The sequence below is a fragment of the Typopeltis vanoorti genome, unplaced genomic scaffold, assembly GCF_054136105.1.
Source record: "Typopeltis vanoorti isolate ZY-2024b unplaced genomic scaffold, IOZ_Tvanoo_1.0 HiC_scaffold_24, whole genome shotgun sequence".
In the NCBI taxonomy this organism is placed as follows: domain Eukaryota; kingdom Metazoa; phylum Arthropoda; class Arachnida; order Uropygi; family Thelyphonidae; genus Typopeltis; species Typopeltis vanoorti.
In genome coordinates this window covers 401,221-419,845 of record NW_028328064.1, presented here as the reverse complement: position 1 = coordinate 419,845, position 18,625 = coordinate 401,221, and the positions used below count along the sequence as shown (strand labels likewise).

Sequence of the window (18,625 nt, the reverse complement as noted above, 5' to 3'; positions counted from 1 at the left end):
TCCCTTACTGAGGGAAGGCACGAACTTAAATAGAAATTCATTAATATTAAATTAAATTAATTATCAATAGCAAACTTATAGTCCTTATAAGGACTGGCTTAAAGGGGCGATGCGAGAATGCTTTTAATCTTCCCCGTTATCTGTAGAGGACAGTGTAGGGATAAGGTGTTATTGAGCAATTAAAGCTCTGATCATGGCAGGAGGGTAACAGCAATAGCCGAGCCTCAGTTAGAACTTCATTGGCTACAGCATTGCCATCCATTACCGATGTTTAAGTAAAGGCAACTCTAAAAATTCGGACGATCTCTAGACCACTCCTAGTGGCCGAAAGACCGTCCATCTCAGTGTTGGTTCCACTCAGTGACGGGCTTCCCCCCCCCACCACCGAGCAGAACGGCTCATATTCCGAAGAAAAGTATTCGCCGACAAAGACCCTCACCGGGCCGTGCCGGAAAACACTTTCCCCGGAGACTCAAATTTCTCCCTTAAGGCAAAAACCATAAGAGAGCGAACTCATACTCTTGAATCTCTCCGTCCGAAGGGGTAACAGCAACAGCTGAGCCTCAGTTAGAAATTCATTGGCTATAGCATTGCTATCCATTAACCTCCAAGGGTATTAATCACCGCATCGTACGGTGATACGTAAGTAAAGCCAATCTCTAAAAATTATGACGATCCCTAGACCACTCCATAGTGGCCGAAAGACCGTCCATATCAGCGTTGGCTCCACTCAATGATGGCCTTCCACCCACCACCGAGCAGAACCGCTCATATTCCGAAGAAAAGCATTCACCGACAAATCCCCTCACCAGAAAACACTTACCCCGGAGACTCAAATTGCTCACTTAAGGCAAAAACCTTAAAAGAGCGAACTCATAACTCTTGAATCTCTGCGTCCCAGGGGGTAACAGCAACAGCCGAGCCTCAGTTAGAACTTCATTGGCTACAACATTGCCATCCATTAACCTCCAAGGTTCTCACGATCGATCTGCTCATATTCCATCAATAGCAAGTTCTTAAAAGAACTGGGAGATGGACTGAGTCCTTGACTCTTCATCCCGTCATCTGAATGAAGAAAATCTGTGTGGAAGGAGTGTTATTGAGCTAAAAGCTCTAGTTATGGTTGGGTAACGGCAATAGCCGAGCCTCAGTTAAAACTCCATTGGCTACAGCATCGCCATTCGTTACCCTGGAAGTTCTAAAAAGAACTTTTTCAAATTCCAGTAATTTCCCATCAAGGGGCCAAGCAAGAATGCTTTTCATATTCCCCGTTATCTGTAGAGGACAGTGTAAGGATAAGGTGTTATTGAGCTATTAAAGCTCTGATCATGGCAGGAGGGTAACAACAATAGCCGAGCCTCGGTTAGAGCTTCATTAGCTACAGCATTGCCATCCATTATCCTCCAAGGGTATTAATCACCGCATCTTACGGTCGATATTATTCGCGCTTCATCCATCCTGACCTCGATCAATAGCAACTTTCCTTATAAGGACTGGCTTAAAGGGGCGAAGCAAAAATGCTTTTCATCTTCCCCGTTATCTGTAAAGGACAGTGTAGGGATAAGGTGTTATTGAGCTATTAAAGCTCTGATCATGGCAGGAGGGTAACAGCAATAGCCGAGCCTCAGTTAGCTACAGCATTGCCATCCATTGCCCTCCAAGGGTTTTGGATTGAATCGATCAATAGCAACATTCATCGAAAAATTATATATTCAAGAAGATGTATTCTGATTTATGGTGTCTTTAAATACATACGTTTAAATTATTAACAGTTTCCTATAAAAATAATATAATTATTTTATGTTTAATTTTCATTTTGTTATCATAATATTTTAGAGTAATTTTTATACGCAATATATATTTCAGTTCGAAACAGATACTGAACATATCTAACTCTTAAGAATTTCAGTCAGTGATACGTAACGTGATTGGTAAACGGTTCCAAACATACCGCCACCATTGGATTAAATTGAATTGCTGATAGGAACAAGAAGTAGCTGAAAGCCAAATTCGATTGGTGTGCGGCGTAATTATTATCCCGTTGGCTTTGCATCAGTGACCTGCCTGTCAGTTGTGCATCGCTTCATGTTGGAGTGGCTAAAAGTTTGGAGAAGTTCGTAGAAAAGCGTAATCCATGCCACAGGAGGTTTAACGCTCATCATAAATTCTGCGGATGTCAATGTATGAATAGTCTACAAATGTGGCCACAATCAGAGAGAGGTAGCCTTTCCTTCTCTTTCGTCGCAAACCCTTCGCCTTCATTCTACACGAACTATTCGTGATGTGGCGGAGAAATCCATTTTACGCAAGTGTCAGAAACAGGTGCCTGCAGACCGTGCTGTAACCATCGTCTGCTGTACGTCTGTTCGCCGAGCACGCATTCTAGCGGGAAGCTCATATTCTGTGGGATCAAGGATTGTACGAACTTCTATGATGTGTTGTGTGTTAACATTAGGGAAATAACGGCCGTCATCATTCACCTGTCGCAAAGATTCCGGACTCGATCGGACTTCCAAGTACAAACAACTTTTGGAACAAACTTCTAGTGTGCGTTGATGTGTGTGGGGGTGCGCGCGCCTCTCTTTCTTTCCGTTCGATTCTCTGAGTGTATTTTTTTTCCCTCTCATCCCATATTTTTCTTTCATTCTCTCAAGATTTCTTGGTTGATGTGCAAAACATTTTCAACGATGAGAGCCATTTGTTTATGCCGACTGGGAAATGATGATTTGCGGCTACTAAAGCACATTGTAGATCGGTGGAAATTTTTCGGGTGTATCATTAGTGTTTTCATCTGGTTCCTCTTCGAGTACGTTGTTCGTCGTTGTGTTCATGTGCTACTGAAAGGTAGTGCCTTAAATAAGGGCTGGCACTGTGTTTCAAAGAAACGTAATTCACACACACACACACACACACACACACACACACACACACACACACACACACACACACACACACACACACACACACACACACACACAGCGGGACACGGAAAACTAAGACACTACCTTCACAGATTCCATATCCTGGAGTCACCAACGTGCATTTGCAGTCTACACCTTCAGACTGTTGACTACATACTTTACGACTGTCAGCTATTGGACTCCATCCGGATGCCCCTAATACAACATGTCATCACTTCCGGAGACAAGTGGCCAGTATCAAGACAGACTTATCGAAAACTATTACATAGAATTAACTAAATTTGCTAATAAAATCAATTTCTAGTCCCTGTGATCTAACATAAATACTGTTATGTGAATTATACTGTATAGTGTTATTATATGTATATATAAAAATCTAAATGTAAATATGAAAATTGATACAAAAATATAAATAGAAATGTTAATCAGTACTTATAAGCTACATGTAATATAAGCATTGGATGCAATCTCTCCACGCATTTAAAGAGTTCTATTCCTGGTGTGTTTTTTAATCCATTTTGCCCAAAATAGCAGGTAGCTTTACTTTTCAGCATGCGTATGTGTTTCTTATTGTAGTATAGCTTTTCTCTTTTATACTATTCATTTATTCTTTCTTTCTTTTTCATTCTGTTCTTCAGTTGTTTGAGACTGACTTTTTTTTTTTTGTCACATCCAAAAAAAGAAAATTCAAATCCAATCTGTTGAGTCCTCCAGGTCATTATTTCCAGACAACGGAGGGATGTTTTTCCTGGAGTTTCTTCTGGCGCAAAGCAGACAAACCAGCCTGAGAACACACTTCAGCAATTTTTCATTCATTTATCATATTGTTTCTTTCGAGTCGAGTGTTTTTTTTTCTTTTTTTAGATTTCATAGCTATTATCTTTCTTTCCTTGCCGTTTCTGCCACTGTCTCCTTCGCTTCTTTCTGTGCGTACGTGTGCTTTTCTTAGTGAAATTACCTTGTACTGTGTGTGCTACAAGTTCTGTGTCACTAATGAATTTGTCTGGGATAATTAGAAAGCAATGAAATATAATTAACTTTCGTTAGCTGCCCCTTCCTTGATAGGATCGAAAAAGAACGAGATAGAAGAGAAAATGAAAGAGCCGAACAAGAAAATACCACTTTATCACGTCCCACGGTAACAGCTGTGCCGCGCACTCTGCACTACCCTTGTATTCGCCATTAGCCCCTGCTGGCACCGCGCCAACTCGGGGACGTCAAACAAAATCTACCTTTAACTGGTTCGATTGGCTTTTAATTGTTCATCTTAGCAACCCAACATTCAAAATCCGCATCCTCGTGCTCGTCTATCAGAGGTGAAGTAGAACCCATCGATCAGGGTCTGTACGTGTTTATTAGACCTTCTTTCTTTCCATATTCATTTTTCTCTCTTTCTAGTTTCTTCACATTCTTGTATCGCGGTAGAATAATTATGTTCATCGTTCATTCTTTCATTCATTTAATCCCTTATATTCCTCCAGCTCTTTTTCATAGTATTTATTCTTTCTTCATCACTTCTTGTAATTTTTTTCCTTCGTTCTTTTTCCTCTATCTCAGTGCATCGCTTTCTCTTTCTCTCAATATTTCTCTTATCTCATCTCTTGCTCTGTTTTCTTTGTTTAGTTTTCCTGCACTATTATAATTTTCTCGTGCTTTTCTCTGTCTTACTTTCCGTTCTTCTATTCCATAATTTACTTTCTTTATGTTCTTCTATTTCATCTTTCTTACTTTGTTTCTTTTCTCTCTCTATCTCTCTTTCTGCATCTTTCTAGCTATAAATCTCTCTCTCTCTCTCTCTAATCTTTCTAGCTCTCTCCGTCTCTCTCTCTCTCTCTCTCTCTCTATTCTTCCTTCCGGTTTTCTCTCCCATTTCTCCCTGTCTATCTATCATTATTACTTCTCTCTCTCTCTCTCTCTATCTATCTTTATTCCGTCTCTCTCTCTCTCTCTCTATCTATCTGCCTTTATACCTTCTCTCTCTGTCTCTATCTTTATTCCTTCTTTCTCTCTATCTATCTTTATTCCTTCTCTTTCTCTCTGTCACTCTCTATCATTATTCCTTCTCTCTCTCTTACTCTCTCTCTCTTTATCTTTATTCCTTCTCTCTCTCTCTCTCTCTCTTACTCTCTCTCTTTATATTTATTCCTTCTCTCTCTCTCTTTATATTTATTCCTTCTCTCTCTCTATCTATCTTTATTCCTTCTCTCTCTCTATCATTATTCCTTCTTTCTCTCTTACTCTCTCTCTTTATCTTTATTCCTTCTCTCTCTCTCTTTCTATCCTTCTTTCCAGTTTTTTTCTCCCATTTCTCTCTCTCTCTTTCTATCCTTCTTTCCAGTTTTTTCTCCCATTTCTCTCTCTATCTATCTATCTATCTATCTTTATTCCTTCTCTCTCTCTCTCTCTCTCTGAGATCTTTCTCCGTTTTTCTTTCATCTTGTTTTTCGAAGGTTTTATTTCTTTCTATTTTTAGCTCTTTCTATCTCTATCATTCTGCTTTTCCTTCCTCTCTCTCTTTCTCTTTATTCCGTCTCTTATTTTGATTGAATATTTTTCCTCTAGTTATTTCTCTATTTCAATCTCTTTAATTCTCTATTTTTGTTTCTTCTCCTTCTCTCTCTCTCTCTCTCTCTCTTTCTGTTCTTCTGTTCCGAAGTCTATGATGAAATTTCATTACGGTAGCGAAGGATTACACTCCGATCCCCTGACATTTATACTTCAAAATGCTTGAAATGAGCATATGAAAAGAGAGAGAGAGAGAGAGCGAGAACTGTCTGCAGTCAGCGGAACTGCTTTAAAAAAGGCTGCCCGATTATACCGATGAGTGACAGACACGAGCCCTCGTTGTATTAATGAAACAAACGTTTCTTCTATTGTTTGAAATGAACTGCACTTTCAGTGCGATTCATAAAAAAAAAAAAAAAGTCATTTCCTCAATCTTTCACGACTGACTGTCCAGAAAGCTGATTATAGACACAAAAAAGATAACTGGAATTGTGGCAGAAATCTATTCAGTTCTATAGAAAGAACTGGACGTACAGTCAAGGATAGAAATGTGGTTCTCCGTATTTCTATTCCAGTTGTCATGTTCGGAATTGAACAGAATCTCTTTTACAGTTTTCCATAACTTTGGGACAACGCAGAAACAGCAGAAAAAAGAGTAGCTAATGATTATCATTCGTGTCCAATGAATAAAGTGACAAAAGTGAACGGAAATGACGTCATCAATTTCCTTGAATAACAGGAACTGATGATACAGATTAACCATAAGTGGTCAGAATATTGTAATTTAGCGACTTTAAATAAGTGATGTCAATGATTAATATAATTAAATACAAAAATTAATTAAATTAAACCTCAAATAATGAATGTGGCTTTCCCATTTATTGATGAAAAAGGTTGAAAATACTGGAAGTTCAACCAATTAACGAATATGATTATTTTGGTATTATTTTAAATGAAAATATTTTTTTATCATTAGAACGAAAGCGCCACCTTTTACATTAATAGTGAACCAACAGATGAATTAGAAAAGTATTTCGTAGTTCTCCACAGGTATCAGCTAGGTGACTGAATAGACGTCGGAAATTATTGAAGAAACGAAACATAATTCGTAGCACCCAAGAATGTGTTTTAAATCATTATTTATTTATTGATTTCTGCCTTATATGCCTTCCAACATTCCCTCCCGTTTCCGCCTTGCCGTATATCGGAAGCGAAGGACTCAAAGTAAAAATCATCAATATTATTGACAACGAAAACTGTCTTAATCTAGAAAAGAAAAAAAAAAAAAAAGAGTACCATTCTTGATGTGTAGCAATTTCTTTAAAAGCAGCACACACCTAGCTGAGGCAGTCTTTACGACTTTTCCTTTCAAATGTTCATTCTGCCTTTTATTTAATCTTTTTCTTTGACAAACTTAAGAAGCCGTATAACTTCGAAAGCCCAAGAAAAAATAAATTAAAAAAAAAAAAAATCAGTTCCAAAAAACTTAATACCGGAAGTAATCCAATTTCTCCATATAAGAATTTGACTAAACCGGAAGTTCAAAAATCAACTATAAAGTTAGTTTATTAGCGCACGTCTGATTGTAAATACCGGAAGTATGATTTATCAGATTTATTCTTCCAAGCAATTGACAAAAAACTGGAAGTTCAAAAAACCAGATATTGGAATTATTGTTGCTTACAGAATTTTTTTTTAAATACCGGAAGTAAATTTCAACGTTATGAAATGAACATGACTCATTTCGTTTTTGATTTGAGGTAAACGATGTCCATTTCAAGTTTTCTTTTGCAACATCAGCAGAGATTATGGAAGAAATTTACAGAAGTCTTAATTCCTTAATAAATTTAATTACCGAGATTCGTGTTGCCATTTTTTCATGGTCATTTGCTTTTACTGATCTTTTATAATGCTACACGAGTCGCCCTTATAGGTTTTTCGAATGGGCCATCCAATTACCTGCAAAACATTAAAGACACTCCACATCTTCATCAGTATTACGAAACATCCATTAGACGGGGCATTCGCATAGCCAAATATGGACGATTTAACCCTTACGGATTCTAATAAAGTCGTGATCAGAAAGTTAGCTGAGGTAATTTATCGCAAATGGTAAATAAATAAAATCGCATGCAGTACCTTTAATTAAACAATCTATCCATCATGTGCAGTGTATCTTAATAAACATTTAACAGCCAGGAAGAGATCATTACAGAAGCTGTGGTCAATTATGCGGAATTAGATTAAGTACAAATTCTCAAATATCTCAAGTGGCTAAAATACGATATTCAGTTGCAGCAAGTGATTCTTAGTAATTAACGATATAAATTTCGAATTAATTTTTATTTTCACCGGTTTTAATTGTTGTAAGGGCGCCATCTACCGAGAAAAAAACGTGTGCATAATACTACTAACGGTCGAGTCTAGATAGGACTGATTAAATTAAAATTTTTATTATTTTATTTTTACCCAGTGATGCCACCTGGCGACATTTATGAACACCAACAGTTTTTTTTTTCTCTTCCCGGACCACTGGTGGAATAGCATCAGTCAGTCATTTTTATTAGCTGATGATTCTGACAACTGGTGATCATAGGGGGGGAAGGGGGAGGTTAAAAGCATTAAATGCAATAAAAAGCACCAAAGAACGACTTAATACAATGGAACAAATAGAACTTCTAGAAAAATAAATGTCAGAAATAGGAATAGGATGCGTTCACTTGATACGCTCGGTCGTCTGTTGAGGAGGGGGGGGGCGTCTTGTTGCGTGACAAGTTTGTCGATTATTAAGAACAAAATGACTCTGGAAGAGTCTTAAAGATCTGATGGATAGGACCATACCTATTGATGTCAATAGCGGCTGATCAGTTCGCCCAAAGGGCCATTTTATCTATTGACGAGTTATTCTATCAGCAAGTCGGCTTATTTTTCCTCAAGTACCACAACGACAGCCTGGCATGAACAGCCAAGCCAACAAAACGAATCATGGAAAGATGGATGTGTTTATGTCACAAACACTTTTCCACAGTAAGCTTCGTAGACATGTAGCTGCCAACAAAATGTAGCCAATAAGATATTAATTGCAAAGGAGAAACAGGTGTTGGTGATGCTGTTCCTTTTATTCCGCTAAATCCAAAGAGCCTTAGAAGCAAATGTTTTTTTTTTATTTCTAAACTTCGCAGAATATTGAATAAACTTTCTAACAGCTTTTTTTTTTCAAAACTTCCGTTAGCTATTTTAATGTCTATAGTAGTTTAGAAACATCAGCAGATACGAATCGATAGAAGTTGTTAGTTTGTAATTTTTTTAAAGATAAAGTTAACTATTTATTTAAATAGCTTATATTCCGTTTTTTGATAGAGACTGCTTACTGAAAAAATTGTAAATAATTTGTAATAATCACTATATGGAAGTTCAGATTAAATTCATCTTCAAGTATTCGTCTAACAATGTTAATTGCAACAATGGCTGTTCGGTCTAGTGAAGCATTGTTGCTGTTGCTTTCATTTTAAGCTATTATTCGGCCATTATTGAGCAATTGTATATTCAAGGGTAACTGGATTCTATTAGTCATTAATAGCATTTTTAAACTGTGTAGATTGTGAATCCGAGTGTTTATTTATATTCATTGGAAATTCTTAACATAATCTTATTGAGAAGTTTTCAATATTTCTCGTTATTTTAGGTTAATAATAATATAAAATGCTCACATGATCTTGACATGAAAATATCAAAACGAAATAATCTCTTGCTCGAAACAATTAGGAATCTGATTTTTTAAGTTTTCTTTTCTTTTCTTTTCTTAGATAATATTAAAATCGCTAATATCTAGTACCAAAATATAGAGCCAGTTCGATTAGTGCAAACCAAGGTTATCCCAATGCTGAAGATTATATTTTCAAACACTCACTAATATTTTTCAAAACCTTTCGAGAATCATCTTATTTTACTACAAAAATTATGAATCTTTAATATTCTATTTTAAAATTTTGTCATATTTAATTTTTGAATAATATCTGGAAATAAAAATTAAATATTTTCTATCTACCAAAATTTTTTTAAGTAATCTATAACTAATTATAGTGTGTCCCATTTATGCATTCTTATGGTAGAGGGGATAGAGGAATCGACCGTGAGATGCGGTGATTAATACCCTTACAGGGTAATGGATGGCAATGCTGTTACCCCCTTGGGCGATGAGATTCGAGAGTTTGAGTTCGCTCTCTTAAGGTTTTTGCCTTAAGGGAGCAATTTGAGTCTCCGGAGAAAGTGTTCTCCGGCACGGCCCGCTGAGGGGCGTTGTCGGTGAATGCTTTTCTTCGGAATAAGAGCGGTTCTGCTCGGTGGTGGGGGTGCCCGTCACTGAGTGGAACCAACGCTGAGATAGGGACGGTCTTTCGCCCACTATGGAGTGGCCTAGAGATCGTCCGAATTTTTTTGAGTTCACCTTTACTTAAACAGTCGGTGATTAATACCCTTGGATGGTAATGGATGACAATGCTGTAGCCAATGAAGTTCTAACTGAGGCTCGGCTATTGCTAATGTTGCTAATATGAGTACGCTCTCTTAAGGTTTTTGCCTTAAGGGAGCAATTTGAGTCTCCGGGGAAAGTGTTCTCCGGCACGGGCCGGTAAGGGGCTTTGTCGGTGAATGCTTTTCTTCGGAATTTGAGCGGCTCTGCTCGTTGGTCGTGTGTGTGGGTGGAAGGCCATCACTGAGTGGAGCCAATGCTGAGATGGACGGTCTTTCGCCCACGATTGAGTGGCCTAGGGATCGTCCCAATTTTTAGAGACGGCTTTACCTTTAGATAAGGCAGTGATTAATACCCTTGGAGGGTAATGGATGGCAATGCTGTAGCCAATGAAGTTCTAACTGAGGCTCTGCTATTGCTGGTAAACTCTTGCCATGATCAGAGCTTTAATAGCTCAATAACACCTTATCTTTACACTGTCCTCTACAGACAAAGAGGAAGATGAAAAGCATTCTTGCTTCGCCCCTTTTAGTCAGTTCTGATAAGGACTATACATACTTCTGCTACTTGATTGCGAATCTAAACCAAAACTCAGACATTATTCGCCAAACTTAACGATATTACATTCACCAAAATTCGTGACTTATTTCTCAACCTGCAATCAAATGTTAGGACAGACTATAATTAGTTACAGATTATTTAAATTTAAAAAAAAAATTAAATTATGGTAGATAGGGAATATTTAATAAAAATTAAATATTCTCTATCTATTTAAGAATATATAAATTATACATTCTCTATCAGATTATTTTTAAAAAAATAGTAAATAGAGAATATTTAATTTTTATTAAATATTCTCTATCTACCATAATTTAATTTTTTTTTTTAATTTTAAATAATCTGTAACTAATTATAGTCTGTCCTAACATTTGATTGCAGGTTGAATAATAAGTCACGAATTCTGGCGAATGTAATATCGTTTAGTTTGAAGAATAATGTCTGTTGAGTTTTGGTTTAGATTCGCAATCAAGTAGCAGAAGTATGTAAAAATGAAGTATTTTGGTAAGTAGTTTTATTCAGAAAACTTTAAAGTGCAAAATTTTACTACCTATGCTGGTAGATCGATTTGATCGACCAGATATTTATATTGGGCTCTAAGACCCATTTCTCAAACTTTATTCTAACAGGGTTATTACCTTCTATCAGACATGTGAAAACCTTTCAATGAAAGCATATTCGAAGAAGTTTATAGAGAATTTCTAAGATTGGGAAAACTATTGAGCGACAATTAGCCAGGTAAAGTAAAGCTGTTAGATACATCCCCCCCACAGCAGTCACAGAAGATAGGATGGAAGATTTAAATAATGAAAGTATGTTGACTGAATCAGAATTAGGACACTCCACGAATATAGAGGATGCTGCATCCCTAGATAGTACCCAGCAGTTTTTGGAAACCAACACAGAATTCCAAACAGTCAAAAAGAAAAGGAAAATCCCCTCTACTGCAGATACACCCAAAACAGCGGAGATAGAACCAGATAATGAAATTAAAGAAAGGGTATCCCTAGTCGTCCTAAGGGCCAAGCAGCACTGGACGTCCGTTGCATCCGCACTGAAATCTTCAGATATCACCTTCATTAAAGCCACAAACACAGAATACGGGATACGTATACAACCAAAAACGTCCTCAGACTACAGAAAAATAACCAAATTCCTAGACGACAACAGCCTGCCATACCACACTTTTGCACTTAACAGCGAGAAAAATCTAAAGTGGTATTAAGAGGAGTAGCTGAAACAATACAAATCGAAGACCTCACTGCAGACCTCCAATTTAAGGGATTTAGCCCAATTAAAGTCAGCCGAATGCGGAGAGCTGATAAAACACACGTCCTCCCATCAAACCATAGTCTTCACAACGGATGGAAGATCGTATGCTGAAGTTACGAGATCAACCTTCCAAAAAGACCCAAAACCAAATCAGTCACAGTAAACCAACAAATCTATTCTACTGAACATAACAAGACACTTAGGTGAAATGCTTGCTGAACTCCCACAAACCAAACCAACTCAAGAAGCCAAGGACATCATCTTAAGGCACACAATCACTCCTTGTGGGAATTCTTAATGGATAAGTCTAAAAGAAAACCGAAATCGCTACAAATTGTTTCATGGAACGCAAATGGTTTATCTAGCAAATTACAGGAGCTGCAGGAGTTTGCAGCAGAAACCCAAGCAGACATCATCCTCATAAATGAATCGCATCTTCGTCCAAGTGACAAAATCAGAATTAGCGGTTACAGCACTTACCGTACAGACAGATGCTTTGCCAGAGGTGGAGGCCCTCTTTATGAAAAGAAACATAAAACATAATTCAATAGCCGAACTCCAAACAGAACACATGGAAACTACAGGAATAGAAATACATATGGAAAACACAAACAGCATTACAATATATGCAGCCTACAACCCCCAAATAAAAAAAAACTCGTTGAATCTGACTAAATACTAAAGACAAGATACTAAACACAAGCAGATACTAAATACAAGCAGAGCAGTGATTATAGCCGGAGATTTTAATGCCAAACATTCAGTCTGGAATAGCAGAAACTCAAATATTAACGGAAGAATACTCAATTCTTACACCACTTCAAGAAATATAACAGTAATAGGACCCACTGAACCCACATTACGGAGCAACCGGACGTTCTGATGGACTAGATATAGCTATATTAAAAAACATAGCGCACATCTATCAGATACAAGCAATCAACGACTTAAGTTCTGATCATAACCCCATCATATTACAACTAGGCACCATACAAGATTTAACAGAAAACATCACATTTATAAATTGGAAACAACTTACCTCCAGAGAAACCTTGGTCCAATACTGCATATAACATCTTCCGAAGATATAGAAAAAGCAGTAAAAACTCTTGAAAAACAACTACTGACAGTTATAACACAGGTAACAAATATAACCAAATGTGCACCATCAAATAAACTCCCAGAGGATATAAAACGTCTTATCCAAGATAAAAACATATTTAGAAGACAATATCAGAGTGCAATGGACCCAGCGGATAAACAAGCAGTCAATAGAGCAACAAACCAGGTTTTCGATATGCCCTAAAGGACCACCGTAACCAACTCTGAAATAACAAAATTCACTAAATAAACACAGAGGATCAATGAATGTGGAAAATGATGAAATCACTCCGTTCAAAGCGTTTTACATTTTCTCCAATCCAAGGTGAATCTAATGTTGTCTACAACGACGAGGAAAAAGCTGAAGCATTTGCTGACAGCCTAGAAAAACAATGCAACTCCAATTATATCAATACAGATATAAATTTCATAAGTAAAATTCACACCCAAGTGCGTAAAATAACTCAAAATGCCTCACTCCAATCCAACAAAAAATTCCTGTCACCAACAGAAATATACGAGATCATAAGAAAACTAAATAACAAAAAGGCTCCGGGTCCAGATGGAATAACAAACAAGGTACTCAAGTTACTTCCCCGCAAAGGGGTTATGCATCTGGTAGCCATCATTAATGCCATCCTTCGTTCGCTAAATTATTTCTCAGAGCGATGGAAAATTGTCGACGTTTTCCTAATTCCCAAACCTCGAAAAAATACACAGTTTCCTGAAAATTACAGACCAATCAGCCTTCTTTCATGCATAGGTAAGATAGCTGAACGTGCTATTCTCACAGAGGTTCAAGAGGCAACAGATATCAACCATATAATTCAAGATGAACAATTCGGCTTTAGGAAATATCACTCCACAACGCTACAAATTTACGGAGTTGTCGAATATACAACCCAAGGGTATGAATAGCACCAACACTTTGGCGCAGTTTTCCTGGATATCACTCAGGCATTTGATAGAGTGTGGCATCAGGGACTAGTTTTTAAAGTACACGAAGTTGGCATTCCATTACCACTAGTTCTACTTATCAAATCATATCTAAATAACAGAAAATTTAAAATAAAACTCAACGGTATCAGATCCACAGATAGAAGAATCGCCGCCGGAGTCCCACAAGGTTCTCTGCTATCTCCCCTACTCTTCTCCATATACATGGCAGATCTCCCCAAACTGTCCCCGTCTATCACCGCTCTATATGCCGATGACACAATCATTACAGCCAAATCCCTCCGTCCACATCTGGCCATAATCAAGCTGCAGAGAACACTCAAGGAACTGGAAGATCGGTACACCAAGTGGCGTATCGCAATCAATTCAAACAAACGCTCTGCAGTACTTTTCACCAGACGTAAAGCAGAACCGAATATAAGCATACAAATGTTTGGTAAAATCATCCCTTGGAGCAATTCTACCAAATATCTGGGAATTCATCTTGATAGACGTGTAAACTTCAAGTCACATGTAGATAGTGTCGCCACTAAAGCAAGTCAGACCATAGCATAGCTATATCCACTTTTGAATAGGAACAGCTTCCTAAGCATAAACAACAAAATTCTCCTCTACCAATCAGTAATCAGACGGCAACTAACTTACGCCTCTCCAACATGGGATCACACGACTAAAAGCAACATCAGCAGACTTCAGATAATACAGAATAAATGCCTAAGAATGGCATTTAATGCCCCATGGTTCGTCATACACATCCAGTTACATCAAGAAGCCAATCTTCCAGATATTAAGACCTACATGACAGGCATTGCGGAGAAATTCTTCACAATCACCCAAATCAGCTAGTTCGACAAGCAGCGAACTACAAACCCTCAGATCGTTTCAAACATACAAAAACGAAATCCTCCATCGCAAGAGAAAGCTGATACAGCCTCAATGCTCACAATGAGCGGGTAAATTACCCACAACAATCACAAACTAAAATCCAGATGAAGGGATAAAGAGTCAGGGACTCAGTCCATCAACCAATTAAGTTCAAAGTTCAAATGTGATTGCAGAAATTGCAGAAAGGTGGATAGAAAATTTTCCAGAGGGTAATAAATAAATGGCAATGTTGTAGCCAATGAAGTTTTAACTGAGGCTTGGCTATTGATGTTACCCTCCTGCCATGATCAGAGCTTATAACTCCATAATCCATAACACCCCATCCATACACTTCCTTCTACAGATAACGGGGAATACGAAAAGCATTCTTGCTTCACCCATCTAGCCAAAAAAAAATTGATTTGATTGCAAGAGTGCGTAATCGTATGTTCTCTTTCTACAATGCAAATCCATTTGTTTTAACTACAGAAAGTTTAGTTAATTTAAAAGTATTCTCTGCGAAACCAATCAATCGCATCCATTATTTATAATAAATAAATAATAACACCAATGCGTAACAATAGAAATATATTAGTCCGATAGGTGTCGTTAGTGTAGAACAGACAAGCCTTACCTATAACCTCTACCTGTAATGAACAATTTGGAATTCCAAGGGTCTCTTACGTAATTTTATTTGCTTGTGTTCCTTGCTTGCCTTTTTCCTTCTGAAACATACGCTGCCGAAAAGTTTGGCTATTCGTGCAGCATTCTTAAACCGTACAGCTAAATTTTTGATACTTAATTCGGATAAGTGAGGTTTTTTGAGATGTTTCTCCGAGAATTTAAAGTTTGGAAATAACCATTAACCAAGATAAGTGTCATTGCGTTTGGAATAGCAAAGTGAGGGTTGTTACAATGAGATGTATTGTTTCCAGAAACAAATAACCAAAAGAAGGAAAGAAAAGAAAACCCAAATGAGAGTGTTCTAATACAAGAGTTAGTCTAGAAGTCTTCGTACATCTTTGAATTGCTTTTGTGAGAACTTTTCGTTTGTTAACGGAATAGCAAAAAGCAAACTGTCTGAAGCCCTATAATTTGCGATAAATCAAATATGCGAAGATTATCTTGAAAAAATGATTTTTGCTTCTCTCAAATATGCTGAAGTTATAAAGAAATGTGCACGAGACAGAGAGAAAGACGAAATAGAAAGAACGAAAGACGAAGTAGTCACTATTTCTTCTAACAGATATTTTTCTACGCATGGCAATAGCCAGATATGCATTGAGAGATCTCTTTTCATTCCACAGCTCTCTCTCTCTCTCTGCGCGATCACAGGGACATTTAAGTTGCATGACAGCTGCAACTGAAAGATATGTAGAGGGGAAGATTCTTTTTGAAGCTCTTGTCGAATAGAGATAGCCAAGTCAAACAGAAAGGGGAAAAAAAGGAGAAGAAAAGCATGGGAAATAGTACGAAAAGTTGAAAATGCGATTTTTAAAATTTTTTTTTATAGTTCTACTCCGAAAGGAATACAAAAAAGGACATCAACAGGCTGATTCATACGGAATAAACTAAAAAGATAGCAATGAAGGCGTATTTATCAAAGCAGGTAAGGCATCTTAATATTAATTTGGACAACGAATACGGTAAATTATAACATTTAATAACTACTTTGATTATAAAAATCGTTCGTGTGATTTTTCGTATAAATCAGCGAAACTAAAAAGATTATGGCGATCCTCGCAGTGTTCGAAAAATCTCCATTTGAAGATCCACGTATTAAAAGTCAATTGTACTCCAGTTATATATTAACCCAGTTTATAAATAATACCTACATAAAAATAACGTGAAATTACAAAGAACACTTTTCCTTTCCTCGCATAGTTCAGCAGTTCACAAGTAGAATGATGATGCAAATATATTTCCAGGGTATATAATTATTAAAACCCAAACAAACAATGTTTATTATAATTTATTTAAAGGACGCAAATATTCAAGTAATATTAGATATCGTTTTTGTACCTCTATTAATCATTTTTTACCTCGATTCACCTTCAATTTTTCCTTATCTATTTATTTAGGCGAAGAGTTTCTCTCCTAAATAAAATGGCTCTGCTGGTATGAAAGCACACATGCAAACAAGTACAACTAACTTGGCAGCAATCATTTGAATAGGTGTAATAAAACTAACGTACTGTAATAAATATAAAAAAAGAAATGAAAAAAGTTCACTTTAGCAGATAATGAGAAAATTTTCCAAGTAAAACTACGAACAGTTACAATCTCTTAATATTTTAACTCAACAATCTATTGAAGCCATAAAATTATTATCAGTTGTTAGCAGCAAATGAAATCTCCATTTATTGTTATCACGCGCAATAATCAACTCTTTTCAGACGTACTGTGAAGGCAACAATAAAGACGATCCACATTTTTGAATGTATTTATTTGTTCGCATGCAGGCTTTCATTGTTGTAAGTAACAGTTTTTTTTAGCTTTAATTTCCGTGAAATCTCCAAACTCTCATTTAGAAACTCTTATTGTTGAAAGCAACAGCTAACTGTGAAATCTACAATTAGAAACTAATACACGAAATCTATAATTAAAACGTCTCTGTAGAATGTTCTACGCAGACGCTCTAATTGTAGATTTCATGAAACGAATCAAAGCAAATGTAAATATGTATTTATATTTCAGAAACAAATCACGTTTTTGACACCTTCATTATTTTTAAATCGAATCACTATATTTAGATAAACGTTAATATAGACATCACTTTGACTTTTGAAGTAGCTGTCTTTCGAATGAAGTGACTGTCGGAAAAGCAAAAAACCAACTAAGGTGAGAAAGTCGTGAACGAATTTCTAACGGGAAGCATTTACACTAATTCAGAGCACTATTTTTGTCTGATTTATTAACGTGCTTTTCCGACATACGTCTCCATTGTTCAGCTACAAAGAAAAATTGCAGATTATCAAATGTATGCATTTAGGAAGTGTGACATCATTTGGGTGCGTGATGGGCTTTGTTCTATGACGGTACCACCGGAAGACAGTTCAATTACAAATTCGTTTGTATTCAGGAAATCTCGTTCTCTTTGCATAGCTGGATCGTACGGAGACCCGCCATGCTCGATGTCATCAATGTGGGGAATGAGAATAGCAAAGTGGGGCACGCGCTTTGACTAATGATAACGGAAGAATGAATTCTTGGGATTCTTCTTTAAGGTCGGTTATTTTCTCTTCGACAAAAATTATTTCTGTTTTGATTGTTTCAAATGCTAAAGTGCTATCGTCTACTATTATTCTGATTGGTTTAATTTTAACCATAGTGCTATCGTCTGCTATTTTGATTGTTTCAAATGGTAAAGTGTTATTTGATTCTTTTCAATTAAGCCAATATTCTAGCGTCTGATATTTTTGATTGTTTCAAATGTTCAAGTGTTTTCGTCTGCTATCATTCTGATTGTTCTAATTTAGCCAACGCACTATCGTCTGCTATTTTGATCGTTTCAAATGCTAAAGCGCTATCGTCTGCTATTATTCTGATTGTTTTAAATTAGCGAAAACGACAGCGTCTGATACTTTGATTATATACTAATTGCACTGCAATTTTGATTATTTTTGATTAGTTTCATTTCAGCTACTATCTATAGTTCTGATTGTGTTTGATTAATTAAAGAATTTTAGCTGTGTCAAGATTATCCTTATTATTACTAAGTTTTGACTGACTCCGATTAGCTAAACTGACATTGATATTTTGATTTTTTTTTTCAGATTAGTCATGCTGTCATCTTCCGTTTTAATTTCGTATTAGCTAAAGTGCTGCTCTTTTTATGGAGTCAGATGAACTAATAGTTTTTATTGTTTTAGATTAGTTGAAATGTTGTTGCTGATATTCGTATTCTAAAAAAAAAGGTATGATCTGAGTGAAAATTGTTAACTTCTTTTACTAAAAATATGGACGTTTGGGCAAG

General features: G+C 36.6%; 1 protein-coding gene and 1 pseudogene across 1 annotated transcript in view; one reads left to right on the top strand and one right to left on the bottom strand.

The window, feature by feature from the left end:
- LOC150092162 (carbonic anhydrase-related protein 10-like) overlaps positions 1-16,713 on the bottom strand; it is a 146,601-nt gene extending 129,888 nt beyond the window's left edge. Inside the window, exon 1 of the mRNA XM_090415244.1 lies at positions 16,672-16,713. Coding sequence (XP_090271370.1) covers positions 16,672-16,684 — 13 coding nt within the window. The 5' untranslated portion in view covers positions 16,685-16,713. The remainder of the gene's footprint in view (positions 1-16,671) is intronic.
- LOC150092163 (U4 spliceosomal RNA) lies at positions 9,908-10,034 on the top strand (annotated as a pseudogene).
- Positions 16,714-18,625: the final 1,912 nt, after the last annotated feature.